Source organism: Heterodontus francisci, chromosome 4 (genome assembly GCF_036365525.1).
Source record: "Heterodontus francisci isolate sHetFra1 chromosome 4, sHetFra1.hap1, whole genome shotgun sequence".
Taxonomy (NCBI): Eukaryota; Metazoa; Chordata; class Chondrichthyes; order Heterodontiformes; family Heterodontidae; genus Heterodontus; species Heterodontus francisci.
In genome coordinates, this window is record NC_090374.1 from 134,656,867 (window position 1) to 134,677,879 (window position 21,013).

At 42.0% G+C, this 21,013-nt stretch overlaps 1 protein-coding gene across 6 annotated transcripts in view; it reads left to right on the plus strand.

Annotated features, from left to right (window-relative positions):
• dock8 (dedicator of cytokinesis 8) overlaps positions 1-21,013 on the plus strand; it is a 325,410-nt gene that overhangs the window by 216,172 nt on the left and 88,225 nt on the right. For all 6 annotated transcript variants that reach the window (XM_068030192.1, XM_068030191.1, XM_068030196.1 and 3 more), the window contains 7 exons: positions 5,102-5,219; positions 6,193-6,263; positions 10,188-10,332; positions 11,769-11,870; positions 14,065-14,160; positions 16,678-16,912; positions 19,132-19,296. In XM_068030192.1, coding sequence (XP_067886293.1) covers positions 5,102-5,219; positions 6,193-6,263; positions 10,188-10,332; positions 11,769-11,870; positions 14,065-14,160; positions 16,678-16,912; positions 19,132-19,296 — 932 coding nt within the window. The remainder of the gene's footprint in view (positions 1-5,101; positions 5,220-6,192; positions 6,264-10,187; positions 10,333-11,768; positions 11,871-14,064; positions 14,161-16,677; positions 16,913-19,131; positions 19,297-21,013) is intronic.

Consider the following 21,013-nt stretch of genomic DNA (forward strand, 5'->3'; position numbering starts at 1 on the left):
GTTTGCTTACCCACTGTTTTTTTTTCATGTTTGTACTTGCTGCTGTTCAATTTGCAGTCTGTTAACACCCTATCTGTACTAATGCTTTGTCTTTCAACACACCATTAACATATTGTTCGCCTTTGCTCCATGACCTTCTGGTCAGCTATTCTGTGACCTCGTCCTATCTGCACCTCCTCCTTTGTTATCTCTTGCCCCACCCCTACTTTACTTGCTTATAACCTTTCACATTTCTAATATTTGCCAGTTCTGAAGAAAGGTCACTGACCTGAAACATTAACTCTGCTTCGCTCTCCACAGATGTTGCCATTTCTTGCTTTTATTTCAGATTTCCAGCATCCGCAGTATTTTGCTTTCATTAAAAGAACTGAGCTTCAGCACTTCCCACTGAATTTCAAATTGCAGCATCAGGTGATGGAGAAATCGCGACCAACTTAAAATAGCCAGGTTTCCAACTCAGTGTGGGAAATGCAGCCAAATTGGCGCTTCCCACCCGAAATCAAATGTTTCCAGTGTGAGCGAGGACAGCTAGCCAGTTTGGGAGTCTGTAGGCAGGGTGAGAATATTCTGTGGGCAGCATACAGCCCACATGCTATACGATTGACACGTTGATCTAAATAGTGAGTGCAAGAAATCTACGTAACCATGGCGAAGAGCAACGTAGCTGTTGATTGCCGTCTTACTCAACATTCACACGTGCAATTTCTACCAGACAATCCACTGTTTAACGATTAGCAACATGAATTAGATGCATGACCCCAAACTGATTTTTTTCCACTGTACAAAGGCACTGGCCTCAATTGTAGCTCTTCAATTATCATCCCAGGTGTTATTGGCCATATACTGATAATGATGATGGACTGTGTCTCCCATGCCTGTAACTTGTTTTCCTTGACTATAAGCGTCAAGAAAACTATGGTCATGGGACAAGGTGTTGCATCTCCGCCCCTGATCACACTATATAACACCCCACTGGAAGTGGTTAGCAAATTCTGCTACCTTGGGTCCACAGTGACAGACAATCTGTCCTTTGATCAGACCTCGATACGTGCATAGGGAAAGCAGCTGCTACCTTTGGCCGACTCGCGAAATGTGCATGGGATGTGTCAGCTGTGGTTCAATTTGTTGCACTCTCACCTCTAAGTCACAAAGTTTCAGGTTCAAGTCCCCTTCCAGGGCTTGATCACAAAAATCCCCAGCGTCCTGACCAATATTTATGTTGTACCATTGTTTTAAAAAAGGGTGCGAGGGATAGGCCAAATAATTATAGGCCAGTCAGTCTGACCTTGGTGGTGGGCAAATTATTAGAATAAATTCTGAGAGATAGGATAAACTGTTACTTAGAAAGGTACGGATTAATCAGGGATAGTCAGCATGGATTTGTGAATGGAAAGTCGTGTCTTACTAACTTAATTGAATTTTATGAAGAGGTAACAAGGAGGATTGATGAGGGTCAGTGGATGTTGTCTGCGTGGATTTTAGTAAGGCATTTCACAAGGTCCCACGTGGCAGACTGGTCAGAAAAGTAAAAGCCCATTGGATACAGGGGAATGTGGCGAGTTGGATCCAAAGTTGGCTCAGTGACGTGAAACGAAGGGTAATAATCGACGGATGTTTTTGCGAATTAAAGCAGTTTCCAGTGGCTTAGTGTTGGGTCCCTTGATGTTTGTCGTATATATTAATGATTTGGACTTAAATGTGGGAGGCATGATTGGGAAATTTGCAGATAATACAAAAATTGGCCATGTAGTTGATAGTGAGGAGGATAGCTGTAGACTCCAGAATGATATCAATGGTTTGGTTGAGTGGGCGGAAATGTGGCAAATGGAATTCAATCCAGACAAGTGTGAGGTAATGCATTTGGGGAGGGAAAACAAAGCAAGGGAATACACAACAAACAGGAGGACATTGAGAGGGGTGGAGGAAGTGAGAGACCTTGGAGTGCATGTCCACAGGTCTCTGAAGGTGGCAGGACAGGTAGATAAAGTGGTGAAGAAGGCATATGGAATGCTTTCCTTTATTGGCCAAGGTATAGACCACAAAAGCAGGATGTAATGCTAGAACTGCATAAATCGCTGCTTAGGCCACAGTTGGTGTATTGTGTACAGTTCTGGTCACCACATTACACGAAGGACATAATTGCTCTGGAGAGAGTACTGAGGAGATTTACAAGAATGCTGCCAGGGCTTGAAAATTGCAGCTATGGGGAAAGATTGGATAGGCTAGGGTTGTTTTCATTAGAGTAGAGAAGGCTGAAAGGTGACCTAATTGAGGTGTACAAAATTATGAGGGGCCGTGATAGAGGAGACAGGGAGGACCAGTAGGCAGCGCAGTGGCTAGCACCACAGCCTCTCAACTCCAGCGACCCTGGTTCGGTTCTGGGTACTGCCTGTGCGGAGTTTGCAAGTTCTCCCTATGACCGCGTGGGTTTCTGCCGGGTGCTCTGGTTTCCTCCCACAGCCAAAGACTTGCAGGTTGATCGGTAAATTGGCCGTTGGTAGGTAGGTGGTAGGAGAATGAGGGAAGATGGGGATGTGGTAGGGAATATGGCATTAATGTAGGATTAGTATAATTGATGGTCGGCACAGACTTGGTGGGCCGAAGGGCCTGTTTCAGTGCTGTATCTCTCTGACTCTATGACCTGTTTCCCCTAGCGGAGCGGTCAATTACCAGGGGTGCAGATTTAAGGTAGAAAGAGGGGACATGAGGAATAACGTTTTCCCCAGAGGGTGGTGGGTGTCTAAAATTTGCTGCCCGGATCAGTGGTGGAGGCAGAAACCCTCAACTCATTTAAAAGTTACCTGGACCTGCACTTGAAGTGCTGTAACCTGCAAGGCTATGGACCAGGTGCTGGAAGGTGAGATTAGAATGAGCGGCTAGTTTTTTCAGCCGGCGCAGACGCGATGGGCTGAATGGCTTCTTTCTGTGCCATACCTTTTCGATGGTTCTATGGGATAACACCAAGCAGACCCTTAAGAACCAAGCTGATGGTTTATAAGGCCTCTGCTCTCAGCACCTTGCTGTATGGCTGTGAAACATGGGCAACTTAAAGCTACCAGGAGAAGAAGCTCAATAATTTCCATCTTCGCTGTCTGCGATGCATTATAGTTGTATCCTGTCAGGTCAAAATGACAAATGCGGGTAGTCCTCTCAAAGGCAGAGCTCCCAAGCGTGCTGACACTAATCAAACAGAAGAGGCTTTGGTGAATTGGACACGACCGCAGGTTGGAAGACGGTCGCAATCCAAGGACCTTCTCTATGGTGAGGTAGCCGGGGTCAGGCGACCAGTGGGGGATCCAAAACTGAGCTTCAAGGATGCTTGCAAGAATGATATGAAGGCCCTAAATGTCGACTATCAATCTTGGGAGTCACTAGCTGGCGCACAAGGGAAATGGCGACACATCCTGTGGACTGGCATGCACTGCCACGACGACCAGTGGCTACAGCAGCTTGGCAACAGGTGCCAACATCAAAAACAACAACTCACAGCATCACTTGGAGGAATCGCATGCAGCATTTGTGGCAGATCATGCCTTTCAAATTGGCCTTCACAGCCATCAGCAAAGGTGCACCAAGAGAAGACACCCCACCTAAATGGATTGTTTGCTGCGTGTCCATCATCTTTCGTAGATGGAAGGATGCCGACCACAACGGTGATATTGGCTAACTCAGCATAGACTAATGATTGATTCTCCGATCTTCCTACTCCGCATAGATCCTTATCACACCTGGCAGTACTCTTACCCACTCCATAATCACGAGTGCTACTTGCAAACTTTTAGCTGTGTTTGGTTCGGTTATAATGAGGCAGATTTTCATGAGTGTATGCTGCCCACAATTTTCTGCCAATTATAATGGATGGATGGGAAATTGGGAAAAAAGGAAGCGTGTCCCAGGTCTTCCTATATCCCTGGAGAGAAATAAAGAGTTAACATTTCAGGTCTGTGTCCTTTCATCAGAACAGATGCTGTGCTGTGTATTTCCAGCACTCTGTTTTTATTTCAGATTTCCAGCATCTGCAGTATTTTGCTTTTATTTGCTATATCCCTCTCTGGCGTTAAAGCTCCAAGGTGGGTGAACTAAGGTTAAATACTTACCTCAGTATTCATAAATGTAATTTGTGGTGTACATATTCCATGCCTCTTGGTGATATTGGAACTTTTTTTTAGATGTCAGCACAATAAAAGTTAATGTCCAGTGTGAAATATAAACTTGAGAAATAATAAATGTTTGTTTCCTCTTTCAAACAATTTATTACCACATTTTAATGAGCTAACTCATTACTATCTGTGATACTGAAAGCAAGTGTTGCGCACTTAAAAATGAAAATGAAAACTATGACAGCGCAATACTGCCGGTGCCTTGAGAATCACTGAACCAATTCTGGCTCTGTCTAGCCTTGAGCTTTCACCTCCTTGGCAAGAAGAAAACTTCCCACCTTATTGGTTACTGAAAAGGACAGAATACTCTCCTCATGAAAATGTTCAAGCCTTGTGAAATTTGTGGTTGGACAGAAACATCTTTATAGGCTTCATTGATAGGCATCCATTCCAAAACAGGCCAAGAGTGCCGTTAATTTGGTGTTGGTAGGCAATAGCTGGAAGTAAGGATTCTTTGATAAAATAATTCAATATTGCTATGGATTGAAACAAGATTGTTTCTTTTTCCCGATAGGACAGTTCATGTTTTGAACAGTCTGTTCATTTTACACGTATAATACAGCCAGCAGTAATTCACTTTTCAGATTTTTCTCCCTATTTTTATTCTGTATTTGCAACATTTACAGCAAAATATCAAAACCAAACACATTTAAATTATTCCAGCAATTACAAAATCATGATGCCCTAAAATGAAGTTCAGTAATAATATTGAGCAATAGTTGAAATAATTTGACTTAATACAATATTTAAAAACAAGTTTCTTTACTGAAATGCACCTTTGACTCCTCACTGAGCTTCATCCTCTGTGCAGTTTTGAATTTGGTGAAAAGTGTTCACCCTATATGGTTCTAAATTTTGATGTAAAGCTTAGTAGATTTTTTAAAATTTTGGTTGGTTTTGCTTTGCTGGTAACAATTTTGCTTTTTCACATTTATTTGCAGGAATCTACTCTATGTCTACCCACAAAGGCTTAATTTTGCTAACCGGTTGGCTTCTGCTAGAAACGTAACAATCAAAATCCAGTTCATGTCAGATGAGGATCTGAGCAATGCCATGCAGGTAATATGGTGAAGATAATCACTTTTCATTTGTAAGTATTGGAGAAATGTACTGCCTGTTGCAACCTTGGAACTGTCAACACCAACAGAAAGCAGTTACAAATATGTGCTCCTGACACAGACCCTCACTTTCTGGGACAGCACATCAGAAAACTGGCTCATATACCCACCGTAGAACAACCATGCAGTCATTCTGTATTGTTTTTAAAAAGGCCGTACATATGGCCACTCCCCAATTGGAGGATTAGAAGAGGGCAAGCAGCTCAGGCAAGTGCCCTTTCTCCTTTTTCTAGTGTATTGCTCTGAGTTAAATCAGTTAAATCAAACTAAATCCAGTAACCCAGTGTAAACGTAACAATTTTTCAGCGGTCTCCAGCCCACTTTCGTCTCCAGGGAGCTGGCATGCTCTGGGGATATGACCAGCCCATTGAAATAATCCAGTCCGCTCGTGGACTGACACAGATGCTTGTCCAGCATCTCACCAGAAGGAGCTGGGGAAATGGCCCTGTGTCTTTTGACTCTCATATAACATGAATCTAAAAATGCTTTGTCTAACATTCAAAATAAATAAAAGCAAAAGTTCCTTGCATTCAGGATACCTTGATAGTTCAGAGGGTTTCAGCACTAACATGTAGAGCCATAAAGGTAGGCTTCATCTTTTTTACTCATTTCCCAGCTTAAGCCCTGCTAATTTTAACAGTAATGAACAAAGGCTATGTCACCTCCAGACTTGAAGATGGAATAATAGGGGATAATTTATGTGAAGAAAAGGGCATTAAAGATTTTCAGAACACCTTTCATCTTAATGAGAAGGTAACCTTCAACCAGCACCAGACAATGATGTAATAAGTTTAAACAATTTAGATTCTATTGTTTCCACTATTTTTGAGTAAAGAAACAATTAAAAGTTTTCAAGTGTTTTTATCAGAATGCCAACTGCCCTGACTTTAAATACTATTTTATTTATATTTCAGGTTATCTTTGGAAAATCAAGCAGTGCAGAGTTTATTTCAGAAACGTACACTGCAATTACTTACCATAACAAGTAAGCATTGCATAACTGAGAACATGAAACAACAAATTTCACAATGTATTCAATGCAAATAACAATCACAAAATATATGTTTGCCTAACTTCTGAAATGTATTTTTTGTCCTCCTCGTCGTGCTTCTCTGTGCAATTTCCTATTCACTAGTCATATCGAGGTAACATGCTCTGTTCCTAAATCAGCACTCAATTCAGCACTTCTCGGGTGTGCACAAATGAAGCTCAGTGTGATTCATCAGCCTGACCCAATCTCTCGAATGGGAAGTGTGCATGTAGTGTGTAGAAGGGAGCCATGCAGATAGGAAAGTGAAAACAATTTTAAAAGAAAGTAGCTGAAATGAAACTGTCAGAAATAAACAAAAGGATCTCATATGACAGATACTGTGGGCTGGATTTTCTTATGGACACAAAGCAACAGACCTACATCCATTTACCTTGTGCTGCTGGTGGTAACTGGCAGATACAGAGTACTCAGGGACAACATTACAGTGCTCTGGCTACAAGCATAGCTACCACAGGCAATTAGGAGACAGCAGGAAGTCAAGATTGGCCCTAAAAGGCTGCATTACAGCTAGTGAATTGTATTTTTTATGCCAAAAAGACTTGCAGACAGAATCAATTTGCACTATAATCTTGCCTGTTTATACACCATCACATTAGAAAGACAAAAATAGCAGGAGGTATATGTGGCATCACTTAAATTTAACATATCAACCAATAAAGCCAAGCCATTGATGGTAAGTATATAGGCAAACAGGACAAACTGTCCTTATGTTTTAGTCTAATCTTACAGGTTGGCTTTTACATTTCCCAAATAGACTCGACATACTGAAGAATACAAATATTCTAAGCACAGAAACCTTAATTCAGGAATGTTGAACTGCCTGTATGTTATATTCATCAGGCTTTCATTATGAGTTTTAGTGTCTGCAATTTTGATGATATTGGTGTAATAGTCAGTTACAAAGTGGATTGTTAACACTGGCGTAGTGGTTAGCACCGCAGCCTCACAGCTCCAGGTACCCAGGTTCGATTCTGGGTACTGCCTGTGCGGAGTTTGCAAGTTCTCCCTGTGACCGTGTGGGTCTTCGCCGGGTGCTCCAGTTTCCTCCCACAGCCAAAGACTTGCAGGTTGATAGGTATTGTAAATTGCCCCTAGTGTCTGTAGGTGTTAGGAGAATAGCAGCGAATATGGGATTGCTGTAGGGTTAGTATAAATGGGTGGTTGTTGGTCGGCACAGACTCGGTGGGCCGAAGGGCCTGTTTCAGTGCTGTATCTCTATATGAATATGAATCTGTTTTAGGGACAAGATTGGATTCTAGTTTGGCGATGTGTTCATGGCTCAGTGTGTGTGTGTATATACCTGGTTGTTCTCGTCAAACCAGTCATGATGTTTCCTGGTGGAGAAACCAAGGACCTCTCTGCAGGTGCTTATTATAGTGGTCTTTAGGATCAACTAGGCACTAATGGCACACAGCAGCTCCTGTTGGTTGGAGGTTGAGAGTTTGGCAGAAAGCGACTGAGAAAGGCTGCTTTAGTGGTATCTTTGAGGCCTTCGATGCTAATTTTCTTGCGGCATTGCCTTTGTTGGTACCGCTGCTTGGGGGCTAGGCTGATGGAGATGATAGATCGGGATGAGGCAGTAGTTGGTCTAGCAGACATCGGTACCTGTCACGGCGCGGGTGATGTGGACATCTCTGCAGTCTCTCGCTCGAATGATGACGTAGTTGAGTAGGTGCCAGTGTTTGGACTATGGGTGTTGCCATGAGGTCTTATGTTTGTCTTGCTGGTGGAACAGGGTGTAGTTATGACAAGGTCATGCTCTAGACATTTCGTCAGGAGGAGGACTCCATTGGAGTTTGCTTTCCCTACTCCTTCCTTTCCAACCTCGGTCATCAAGCTTCAGTATGCAGGTGACACTTGACTCCGAAGCATATGAGAAAATGGGTCTTTCATAAACATTTGGAAAGAGAAGGTCCTCTTCCAACCAGCTCCCTCAGCACAACACCTCCCCTAGTCAATCAAGATCAATGGCAAGATCCTGGAAAATTTGAACCATTTTCCATATCCTCCCGGCAAAGGCAGATATAGATGACAAGATTCATCATCACCTCCATTGTGCCAACTCAGCCTTCAGCCGACTGAGAAAAAGAGTATTTGAGGATCAGGATCTGAAATCCGAGACTGAGATCGTGGCTTACTGGGCAGCTGTGATCGCTGTGCTCCTATTTGTTTGGTGACTTGGACGACCTACAGCAGGCACCTCAAAGCACTGGAGAAGTACCACCAGAGCTGCCTCCGCAAGGTCCTCCAAATCAAGTGGCAAGAGAGGTGGTCCAACAGCAGCATCCTCTCCCAAGCCAAACTGCATCAGGATGCTAATCACCCAAAACCAGCTCTGATGGGTGGAACATGTCATCCACATGCCTCACACCAGGCTCCTGAAGCAGCTGTTCTATTCAGGACTTGGTCGCAGCAGGAGACTCCCAGGAAGACAGCAGAAACACTTTAGAGATGTCCTCAAAGGCGTCCCTGAAGAGATCAAACAACCTTATCGACTCGTGGGAGTCCCTGGCATGTGACCATCCTAGATGGAGAAAGCTCAATCAGGAAGGCACCATAGACCTCGAGGGATTTCCTCAGGAACATGCAGAGGCGAAGTCAAGGTGTCGGAGGGAGCACACAAACCTCCAAACTATTCATCTACCATTAGTGGAAGTTGCCATGCTAATTAATTCAATCTGCGGGTGTGGCTAGTTGTGTGGGCGGGGCCAGCATCCTGCACGATAACTCAATTTCTTTTGCCTCTACTGGGAGATTACATGGCTGGAGAACTGGGTATAAAAGAGGTGAGCGGGGGAGGAGGTGGTGGTGATTTTGGAGGGAAGGAGTGTTTAGCCATGTTGGCCCGGTCATCATAGTGTGCGGTAAGCTTGATCGACAAGCCGGTCTTTTCCTGCCTGTCTTTTTTATATGTTCATATGGTCTTTACAAGCTCAAAGTACAATATATATTAGAGGTAATTTTAACTTTGGGTGATCGATTCACTTTCTCATTGTACCTCACTTCCAATTTACACTTACAGTGAAGTAAATGGGTAGCAGTTTCTGCTATATTCCATTAGATTTCTCAGGGTAATTTGTCAGAAATCGACCAAACCAGCACAAAGGATCGCAGAGTTTTAAATGCAAATTTTGAACATTTCAAAAATCATGGTGAAGAAAAGACTATGGGAAGTGTGGATTAGGAAATTGAACACAGCTTTTAGGAGCTCCTTCCACTCCACTGCTATAACTTTGCCGGGAGATGCGGCAGAAATCCCATTTATGCAGGTTAGCAAGGTTTTCACTGCACCCGCAGCAAACTTACAGAGCAGGAGCAGCTTGGAGGAAATTACCAGCTAGGATTTACTGGGCCCTTGCATGTGAATATAATTCTGCACACATATGTGATAAATATAATCCACGCATACTACTCCTACAGTATAATAAGAAAGGCAGGAGCATGCTGAGCTTTCTCATGTATCACAATTCTACTTTTTAATCTGTGAATAATGCTGTTATATTAAAATAGGCACTTCCTTTTTTAAAAAAAACTAAGCTTCCTGGAATTATTAAATAATGTATTTATTCACATTTTTATACATATTTTAGCTCACCAATATACTGTGGCCCATCCATTATTATTTCTGTTTTTAGCATTGCTAATAGACACATGCTTCGTGCAGCAGGTAAGGTTCACGTGAATCTGCTTGAAAAATATGGTCCACAGAATGCAACAGAAATCAATCAACATCTATATTATTGCAGTAAGCAGAATCTGAAGGCTTTGCCTTGTGAAAGTAGTGACTTGGTTATATAGCAACCATCTAAATAACAACATATAATGGCAATTGATTGTTGATATTTTCTTGTACCACAGGTCTCCTGATTTTTATGAGGAAGTAAAACTTAAACTTCCTGCCAAGATTACAGAAAAACACCATTTGCTGTTTACATTCTACCACATCAGCTGCCAACAGAAACAGAACCAAGCGGGCTCACCAGAGACTCTAATTGGCTACTCAGTAAGCAGAACACTTTCTGTTAACATCAATGGACTGATATGGCCAGGAGGTCTCGGAGGTGTTATACATTTTTAATTATAGCAGGATTCCCCTGATAGTCAATGGATAAGGTTCCAGGTTCAATCTCTCATTCGTTCTATGTAACGTGATCTCCCAGTCAGGTTAAGCAGTTGAAGGACTATACTTGGTCTTGGTGCCCCTGGGCTAGAAAGGGGGAAAAAATCAGCCCAAGTTGCAACTCCTAATCACTAGCCAGTGATCCTTGCTGAACAATTTGTATTTGTGGATATGAGGTGGGAACAAGAACAGGCTCAGCTGTGATCTCCCCTATGGTGACATAGGACCTGATTTTAACTCTGTGTAAGTAAATGTGTTTTAAGTGAGTTAAAATCTCATCTATAATGTCTGACATTTGCTTTCCTGGCTCTCTCACGAAGAATAGCCTCTGGATTAAGGCACTAATGACTTATTGCTGCTTAAGGAACAGTTCTTTAGTTAAATTACCACCTTCAGTTGGACCCCACCAGAAAGGCCGAGAGGGGGGTTTTGACGCTTGGGCAACTCTCAACCTCCATACATTCGCCCAGGCATGCGCCATGGAGAGGTCACTCCATAGTTGCCTCACAGCGACTGACACCACTGACCACCTCTAGGCGCTTACCCATTGTCTCTCGAGACAAGGAGGCCAAAGAAAGAAAGAAAGAAGAAGAAAAGGTATAAGAAGGAAAATGGGAGGAGAAAAAATAATTTAAATAGTTATTTTTGCCAGAAATTTCCTGTTCTCTTTGGCCATTTCATTTGATACTGAAGAGAACACATAGCAAATTTAGGATGTGAGATCAATACGAAGTAATAAACTGAACACTGAAGTTTGAACCTGATCCCATACAATGATTGGGAACAGTGAAATCATTCCAAAAATATTACAAGAAATTGATTGCTTGAAATATTTTTGAAAATCCTTTCTCATATCACATTGCTTTCTTTGTTCCATTTGCAAATAGAAATAAGGGTTATGACATAATGGCCTTTCCAGTCGATTCCAGCCATAAGTATAGGTGGAGGGTGGCTGAGGGCTGCCAGTTAAGGCAAAACCCAGATACTGCAGATATCAGTCTTTCCCAGAAATTTCTGCAGGGCCTTGTTTAGAGTAGAATCCCTGTCCACACCAAACTTGGTGTCCTGCATCAGTGAAGGGGAGTCCCAAATGTGGAATTGTGTCAGCACCAGCCTTTTCTCCTTAGCTCAGTCTGTAATAAGGACTCTCAGCTAGTACAGCCACAGTAGTAGTTGTAACCAATATATCAGATTTTCATTGCTACACCTGAATTGGTTGTGCTCATCTATTTGCTTGCTACTTATTTTGTGGAAATAGTGTTGCTGAACCCTAGCAGTGTTCAGTAAATAAATGAATTTTTGCCATCTTTATTTTCCAGTGGTTACCAATTCTTATGAATGAGCGTCTTCAGACGGGTCATTACTGTCTGCCGGTGGCTTTGGATCGGCTTCCCAACAAGTACTCCATGCACTCTCCAGAGGTAAGTATTTTATACAGAATTCTTGTCATTGATTTTATAGTGATATATCTGACTTTGTCAGGTCCAAGTTATGGGCAGAAAAGCAATTTGGATGGTATGCAATTGTACTTAACTGCATGGCCAACCCTGTTACAGAATTCACAGAGCACAGGTATAATCCATGCCTTGAATGAATGTGGATTACACATTACACTTACACAAATTACATAGCATTTTACAGCACAGAAACAGGCCATTCAGCCAATGTTTATGCTCCACTCAAACCTCCTCCCACCTTACTTCATCGAAACTGATTAACATATCTTTCCGTCCCTTTCACTCACATGTACTTATCCAGCTTGCCCTTAAATGCATCTATGCAGTTCGCCTCAACCACTCCATGTGGCAGTGAGTTCCACATTCTCCCCACTCTGCACAGTGTATTACTTCAAGAAGAAGATATGCACAATGTCTCTTATGCCCCAACTAAATAAATTTAGGAAGCAGGTTTTTTGTTTTAGTTTTTACCTCAGTGAGTTCTTTCTTCCCTTCCCTCCTTCTCCTCCTAAAGGCATTGACATTCTAATGGGCCTCACTCAGCTCCACAGGTGCCAGTTACTTTTATGTGAGCTTTGGCAGTGAGTTTTGACAGGTCATTGAGTGTGAGGCTATTCAGAGCTAATTCTATCCCCATATGACAGCACTTGCATGTACTTGCAGCAGAAGTCACTGATCGTGATCAGGAGTGGGAGGCCTTAGTATTGTAGGGACACTGAGGCCAGCAGTAAAGTTGCAACCATTGGTATGGCTATAACTGGGTGGCTCAGCACAGGCTGCAGTCTGTATGGTTCAGATGCTCCTTGCAAAAAGCTGTAAATCAGCAGATGAGAGTGCAGTGAAAATGTATCAGCAACTACAGATAAAGGTGTCAATACATTTTTCAGCATTAGACCACCTGGTCTACATTTTTTTTCTCAAATTACATTGCTGCCACCACAACCTCCTGACCCCCATGTGGAAGCAGAAATATTTTTGGGAGCCACTCTGCTGGCTCCCCACGCACTCTGCCACATCCAGGATTTTCCAGAAGTGACAGGTGAACAGACAATTCTTCCACCATTTGCGGATGGACATGTTGTGCAAATGACAGAATTACATCCTCCAGTCCTTTGTGCCATAGCAATACCGGACACGAGGGGCACCTGTTCACCCAGCTCTGGGGAAGGGAAAGGGGAGTTTGGGTATATAAGGCAAGATTTGAAAAGTTATAAAGGAGAGTGGAGGAAAGCAAAGTGCTTTTGCAGCTGCTGACTTGTATAATAGCTTGTCGGTAATTACCAAATTCGTTCTATTCTACATACATAACTCTTTTTGGAGTTTTGTCCAGAAGATGTTGGAGTCCCTGTTAACCAATAGCCATTTGAGTCTTTACAGTAAGCAGGCAGATGATGAGATACCAGAATTAAAATCCCTTCAGCTTTTCCTGTTTTGTGGCAATAGTCCCTTGATTATATTCTAACACAGAATTGGTTTAAACCTTCATAATATACAGTTTTCATTCCTCCATTGTAGGAAATTTACCAGTAATCTGAAGCCATAATGGTACTGAATCAGCCAAAGTTTAAATTATATCAATAAATATTTAGCCAACAGTTACATCACTGCCTCGTATCAGCTCCTGTAATGAAAGTCATGAGGTTCCATGTACTTACAGGTCTTACATTGCTATCATCATTATTTCCTTTCACCTGTGTCTTCTTGCCTTTATCCTGTTCCACCAGTCTGTTTCTTTGTGTTGTTGAAACTGCAAACAGCTACACAATATCATGCTCAAGGGCAAAGACCGTATATTCAGAATAAATGTAAAACTCTGGTTACTCCCAGATGGGCATTTCCAGACACTCTTCCCTCAATTTGTGCATTTAACAGGCAGCATGCATATGTGAGATTACAGGCTGAAAAACAGCTGGGAAGAAAGTGCCATTTTCAGCTGCCCAACAGCTGCACACAGCTAAAAGCAGGAAATCTGCAAAGAGTGAAAGAAAGTCAAACAAACTGAGAAATGCTTCCTTGCTATAATCTAGTTTACTTAAACTTCATTCCTCCCATACGCAACATTTATCATGCTCTACAATGCCTGACAATACACTTGTAATACTTTCTACTATGAAAAAATTAATGCCCACTTTACAATCATTTTTTTTGTTCAATGCAGAAGATTCCAAACCAGTCTCCACCAATCAAATGGGTAGATGGCCACAAAGGTGTATTCAATGTTGAGATACAAGCATTTTCCTCTGTGCACACCCAGGTAAGTGTCTGACTAATTTCATTTTTCTGCAGGGCAGGGTGAACTTCTCTAGTGCACCCCCTTGTGCTACCTTAACAGCAACATTGGCCTGGGAGTCATCTGTGGCCCAGGGAGATCTAAGGAAGCAATTAAGATATTGTCAGCCTGAGAGCTTCAATTTGAGTTTATATCTAACCTTCCATTTCAGGAATGTTTTTTGCTGAGTGTGCAGGAGGATAGTGTTGAGGGAATTCCCATTCTGTGCACATCAAGTGAAAGATTTGTGTTTATTGCTGTAAAGTCATTGAGATAAGTGCAGTAAACACTGGACAAACAAGTGGAGCCAAGAGCTTTCTTCAGGTCACTCTGCTGTTGTTTTATCAACTACACAGAAATCAGATAAGAGCAGCAAGATACTTCACAGATCCCAGACAGAGAATAACATGTTGGTGATTGATTCAGATGACAGCCCTTAATCATAGTGATACAGCACTGAAACAGGCCCTTCGGCCCACCGAGTCTGTGCTGACCAACAACCACCCTACAGTAATCCCAAATTCCCTACCATTCTCCTACCACCTACCTACACTAGGGGCAATTTACAATGGCCAATTTACCTATCAACCTGCAAGCTTTTGGCTGTGGGAGGAAACCGGAGCACCCGGAGAAAACCCACGCGGTCACAGGGAGAACTTGCAAACTCCGCACAGGCAGTACCCAGAATCGAACCCAGGTCGCTGGAGCTGTGAGGCTGCGGTGCTAACCACTGTGCCGCCCTTGTCATGACCTGTCACTCACTCGCTCTTGCCTGTGCAGTTCTGTTAAACATCGAAAGTTTGACTTATTTTTACCTTCATTGATTATGTTGTTAGCATGTGCCTGTTACTTTAAATTATGAATTACATTTGTTTTGATGGTGCTTTTTTCTGTCTGTTGTTTGTTACTAAAGGAGTGATGGTGTAACAATAAAGTGTCTGAGAAGAATGTAGGATGACGGTAGAATGACATCAGTGTGTCATTAAAACATTTGTGTTTTTCACACATACCTGAACTGAATTAATGAAAAAAATTACACAAATATGATCAATTGATCTGAAATAAATACACACAGATGAGCACATCTTAGATTTATGGGTCTATAAAACTGGGGGTGAAATTCCACTGAGCACGTTTCTTGGTGCATTGGTTAACAGGCTCATGTAACTTTCTGTCTGTGCTATGTTAACAGTCATGAATCAATTGAACATAAACAAATCAACAAGTTTGTTAAAGTGGCATCCGTAAGAATTTCACATGAGCATGATAACCAGTACACTAACAATTATACTTTACAGAATTTCATATTTTACTGTAATTGATATCACAAATCAATATCTGCATCACAATTTTATCAGAAGATTGGCAGAAATGGTGTGAATGACTATTTTTAGCTGACCATATCATTTCTTCAGGGGTTTCACTGTTCTTCACTGGAGAATACCCATTGAAACTCCAGGCATTGATGTTAAGCAGCCATGGCCCCAGTACTTCCAGGGAGGCAGAAAACAGCTGACGAACCATGCAAGGCCAAGCACAGAGATGTCCTACCCAACTTAGCAGCAGCTCATTATCATTTTCTGGGTCCCTTCCCCAGCCGGCAACCAGCCAAACAAAGAAGCTGGCCAACAGCCGGAAAGGAAACCAGCCGGAAAGCAACCAGTGGTTCCCAGCAATTGGAAGGGGGAAGGTTGGACTTTGCAGCAGTGGAGAGAGAGAGAGAGAACATTGGGGTGGTTGGAGAGAGAGGATATTGGGGCTGGGGGAGGAGAGCTCAACAATTGGGGGGATGAAAGCTGAAGATGCGATCAGCAAGGTTGAGACCAAAGGCATCTTGAGGGGCCGGGGTGAGCATTCTTACTCCTTGTGGCCCATAAGGACTTCTGGTAAAGGCACTTAGCTTGTGAAACTTGACAGCTCCTGTCTCCCTTTCACTACCTGGTTTCCCAACCCCTGGGAAGCCTGTGCAATGGCAGTGAATTTTAAATCAGGCTGCCAATTGTACTGTGGCAGCCCAATTGAGATCCATTGTTGAAGTGTTGCAGCCCTCCTTTGCAGCTGCCACAATATCAACCAGCATAAAAATGGCAACCGGGGCATGTGCAGCTGTTTGGGGTCAAGATTTGGGCATTTGACAGTTAAATCGCCACCATTCCCCCATGCCCCTTGCCTCCCCCGGAACCCTTTCATTAATGGGAGGGGAGTGAATATCAAGCCCTTTGTTTTACAAAATGTCAGTGATTGTTTAGCAATCAACCCATAGATTAGTTTCCCGAGCTAATCAATAAATGACACCATATTGCCTGATCTTAAACTATTGCCCATAAATAAATCACCTTTTGCTTTTATTTTTCTTCACAAATTTGAACAGTAGAATCAAATAGGGACGACTTGGATATGAATAGTTATATTTAAGCAGTTTTATTTCACAAAGATGAGCAGTAAAGCAAAGTGAGCAAATGGATTAATCACAACAGTTGAACTTCTATTTCTTTGGCACAGGACAACCACCTGGACAAGTTTTTCGCTTTGTGCCACACTCTGGAAGGCCGGGTGACATTTCCAATTTGGATTCTAGATCAGAAGATAATGGAGAATGACCTGGAGCATGAGTTGAAGTTGAGTATAATCTCACTGCCTTCAGCTCGGCTTGAACCATTGGTACTGTTTCTGCACCAGGTCATGGATAAGCTTTTCCAATTGACGATACAGCCTATTGTCGTCGCAGGCCAGACAGGTAAGCTTAAAAGCGAACACTGCTGACAGTATCATCATTTCTCATCTGATTGATTGATACTCGCCTCGTGTTATAGTGACCCTGAGGAATAAAATGGAAGAATAGTTAACACTTTGAAAGCAAACATTCTTCTGTTTTCTGCCAGTGCTGCATCGATTTTAAAATCCTCAACCTTGTTTTCGAATTGCTCCATGGCCTTGCACTTCCCTACCTCTGTAATCTTCTCCAGCCCTACAATCCTCTGAGGTCATCTGCACTTCTCCAATTCTGACCTCTTGCGCGTCCCCTATTTTTATTTTCATAGAAACCATAGAAAAATTATGGCACAGAAGGAGGCCATTCAGCCTGTAGTGTCTGTTGGCTGAAAAAAAACTAGCTGCCCAATCTAATCCCACCTTCCACCTTTCTTCAGCAGTGGTGTCTGTGCTTTCAGCTGCCTAGGCCTAAACTCTGGAATTCCCTCCCTAATTCTCTCTGCCTCTCTACTTCTCCCTCCTCCTTTAAGAAGCTCCTTAAAACTTGCCTCTTTGACCAAACGTTTGGTCACGTCCTAATATCTCCTTCTGTGGCTCAGTGTCAAATTTTGTTTGAGAATGTTCCTGTAAAGTGCCTTGGATGTTTTACCATGTTAACAGTGCTATCTAAATGCAAGTTATTGTTGTTTGCTAGTGGTTATCAGATGAATGAACTAACCTCCTACATTTAGTACAGGGGAGATAGGATAAAGAATAGCTTTATAAAGGAATGTTTTATGTGTGGAGAATGGGATAGAACCTTATTGGACCAAATTCAGTGACATTAACCCAATAACATGACTGACTAATTAAATACAAAATGAAGAAATTAGAGAGGTGAAGATGATAGTCTTTTCATTTAAAATAATGCTTTTTATTTTATGCACAAGGTGGTATTTCCTTTAAACTTACCCAAGAGTCAATATCCACTTTATTTAGTTATTAATTGAAGAAAATGTCTGCACTAAAACTTTTCCAAGCTGTCTCATTGGGAATCAGAATCTATCATTTCAAATCGCTCCCCACTATTATTTTTTAACTGTTCTGTTCTTTCCAGTTTTCTCCACTTTTCTCTTCTCTCTTGAAGGAAGTAATTTATGCTGTCAATTTGAAAATTATTATTTTTTTAAATCATCCTTTGAAATTTTTTTTAAAAAAGAGGACATGAATTGATTGTTCAGATTCTCAATCACTATTTATATCATGAGTCAAGATGTCATCTCCATTTTCTCATAATGCCTGGGCACTGAGGCTAATTGTAGTGTCCCTGGCGAGATCAGCTAACTTAGCACAAATCACACGCAGAACCTTGGTCCTCCTTGATTTCTATGACCCAACAGTTCAGCTACTCAAAGATTTACCCAGCAATGTCATCAGGACTCTACCAGGATCCTGCTTCTAACTTCCAATTCTATCCATTGTTGATAATATTTTTTGTCATAATCCTATCCTGAAATGCATTGGCACAGATTTTCCTGTCAAAATAAGTTGAAGCTAATGGTGCTTACCATTATTTATGTGCAAATATTACAGCAACTTCAGGCAAAGGCAGATGCATGAACCCTGGCTACATTTTCCGGTGTTCTTCGCCAGGGTCCCTGTCCCTTTAAGGATGGGGATCCCACCTCCAAGAGCTGGCAGTCAATCACATTGGTTCAGGGAATACACAGTTATTTGCCCTGTTCACTCAGTTCCCAGATGTCCCGTTTCCCTCGCTGTGACGTTATCAGGTCCCACTTTCAACAACTTGCCACGCAAAGTACTAAAAAAACCTAAACATGCAAGGGCAAATCTAACTAATGGCAGATGCCATTAGAAAACCAGCTACATCAAATTATGGCCCAATATTAAAGCTGTTTGGTTTCTAATGCAACAGTTTTTCTTTTGCGTCACAATCATGGAAGATATAAATCAGGATTTTTTTTATTAAAGGTTAATTTTTAATTAATAATTATTTAAATGGTTTAACATATTGTGGAAAGTAACAGCACATTTTGGTGCTCATTTCCAAGAGGCTTATCTGGAATTTCAAGTTGGTGCCTCAGTCTAAGAAAGTACGCTACTCCCTGGATTTCACCATTGTACCAACATTTCACAATTCTGCAGATCTGTCTTTTGTGTCTCTCTCTGTAGGGAATGGGAAATTATGACATTTAAAAGTGCCACATCTTACTGATTCAAACACTCTGCATTGTTCATTTGCAGCCAATCTCGCCCAATTCACATTTGAGTCAGTTGTGTCAATAGTCAACAGCCTTCATAATAGTCCTGACCTCAGCAAGGATCAGCATGGACGCAATTGCTTACTGATGTCTTATGTCTACTACGTGTTTCGCCTGCCAGATACTCAGAAGGAGTTAGCAAAAGGAGGTAAGTGTTGGTTTATTATTCCAAGGTTAAAAACTATTCGAGTAGACATTATAACACTCCCTGATGCAACACATCTGGGGATGATTTTCACCCCCTGTTGGGAAGGGAAGTGAAAGATAATGGGATGAAAATGGAGGTGCAGCACTTACCACCACTGACATCTGGATCACCATCATTTTGGCAGGAGCTTTCAAATGGGTAGCCCAGGCTCCTGCCACTGCAATGCAACAATTAAATTCTTTTTAATGCAGTCTCTTGTAAAAAATGAACCAATTCTTTTTCTAGAATCAGAAGATTACAAGCTCAATCCATACTTGTACCATTAGTTACCATTTTATTCCTAATTTATGTAAAAGTTTGTTAACAGTTTATAAAAACTGTCTGGTGGTCAAACTTGTATATAAACAACGGAAATGACTCATAGGCAGTGTTTGTGGTACATCTACCCACTGTTGCCACATCAGAGAATTACATAGAATCATAGAAATATATGGCACTAAAGAAGGCCATTCTGCCCATCTTGTCTGTGTCGGTTGAAGAACAGCTATTCAGCCTAATCCTAAATTCCAACTCTTGGTCCATAGCCTTGTAAGTTACGGCACTTCAAATGCATATCCAAATGCTTTTTATATGTGATAAGGTTTTCTGCTTCTACTACCCTTTCAGGCCATGAGTGCTTTTAATTTCATCAGTACTTTCTAAGACATTACATATTTCAGCTAATTTTCCATCAACAAGTAATACCAGAAACATTAAATGTTAATATGCATTCTAAGATTGACCTGGGCATTCCTGGGTGAGGAAGGATATAAACATTGAACCTGAGAAATTTGATTTGTTCACAAAATAAACACAATGTTGGCAGATCCATGGCTCTGTGCACCAGTTCAAACTGGCCTGAGGCCCAAGCCAAATTTAATACTAGGCCACATTTAAGTGCCACTGTGGAACTGTAGGGTTGAAACGGGCTCCTTGCTGCAATTTCCAGTCGAGAAGGATGGGAGATCAGCCAGCTCCTATATTCAGGTTGGGTCAAAGGGTGGGGGAAGCCAGGAGCAAGGGAGGAGATGACATTTAAAAGTGCCACATCTTACTGATTCAAACACTCTGCATTGTTCATTTGCAGCCAATCTCAAAACCTCAAAACGTGTCAACAGCAGGCCTGAACTTTTTCTTGGCCCTGAAAGAGCACTCCTGCTTCTCCTGGACTCTCAAAAATGAAAAGCTAAAAATTTCTTGGGCCTTTTTTTGAGCAGCCTGAAGCAGTACCTTTAAGGACCGCTGGATAGGCTGCTGAAGAGCTAGTTAGGCGGAGCATCCCTGGTGCAAGCTCCACCCATTTGTACATGAATTACACATTGAGTCCTAATTTACATATTTAAGGAACCTAAAACCTGGTTCAGATGAGCATCCTGGGCGAGCTAATGTCGCCCAAGCCAATGCGACAACTTTCAGCACAGTTTAGGTGCGTCAAGTCACATTGCGAAATTCAGAAGTTCAATACCGATTTTATGCTATAAATATCGTGAGTTGAATTTCTCCTCCTGAGACTTCCTGCTCCTCTTTACTAGCCAACAGCTCCCACTGGAAAGTGCTTATGTCTGCAGGTCAAATGGAAATGGGCTCCACTGTAATACCACTTGTGGTTGAATTCCAACAACCATATATTGTTTAGGCCCAGTCACGAAGTCATTTGGATAAGGTAACAAAGGGCATC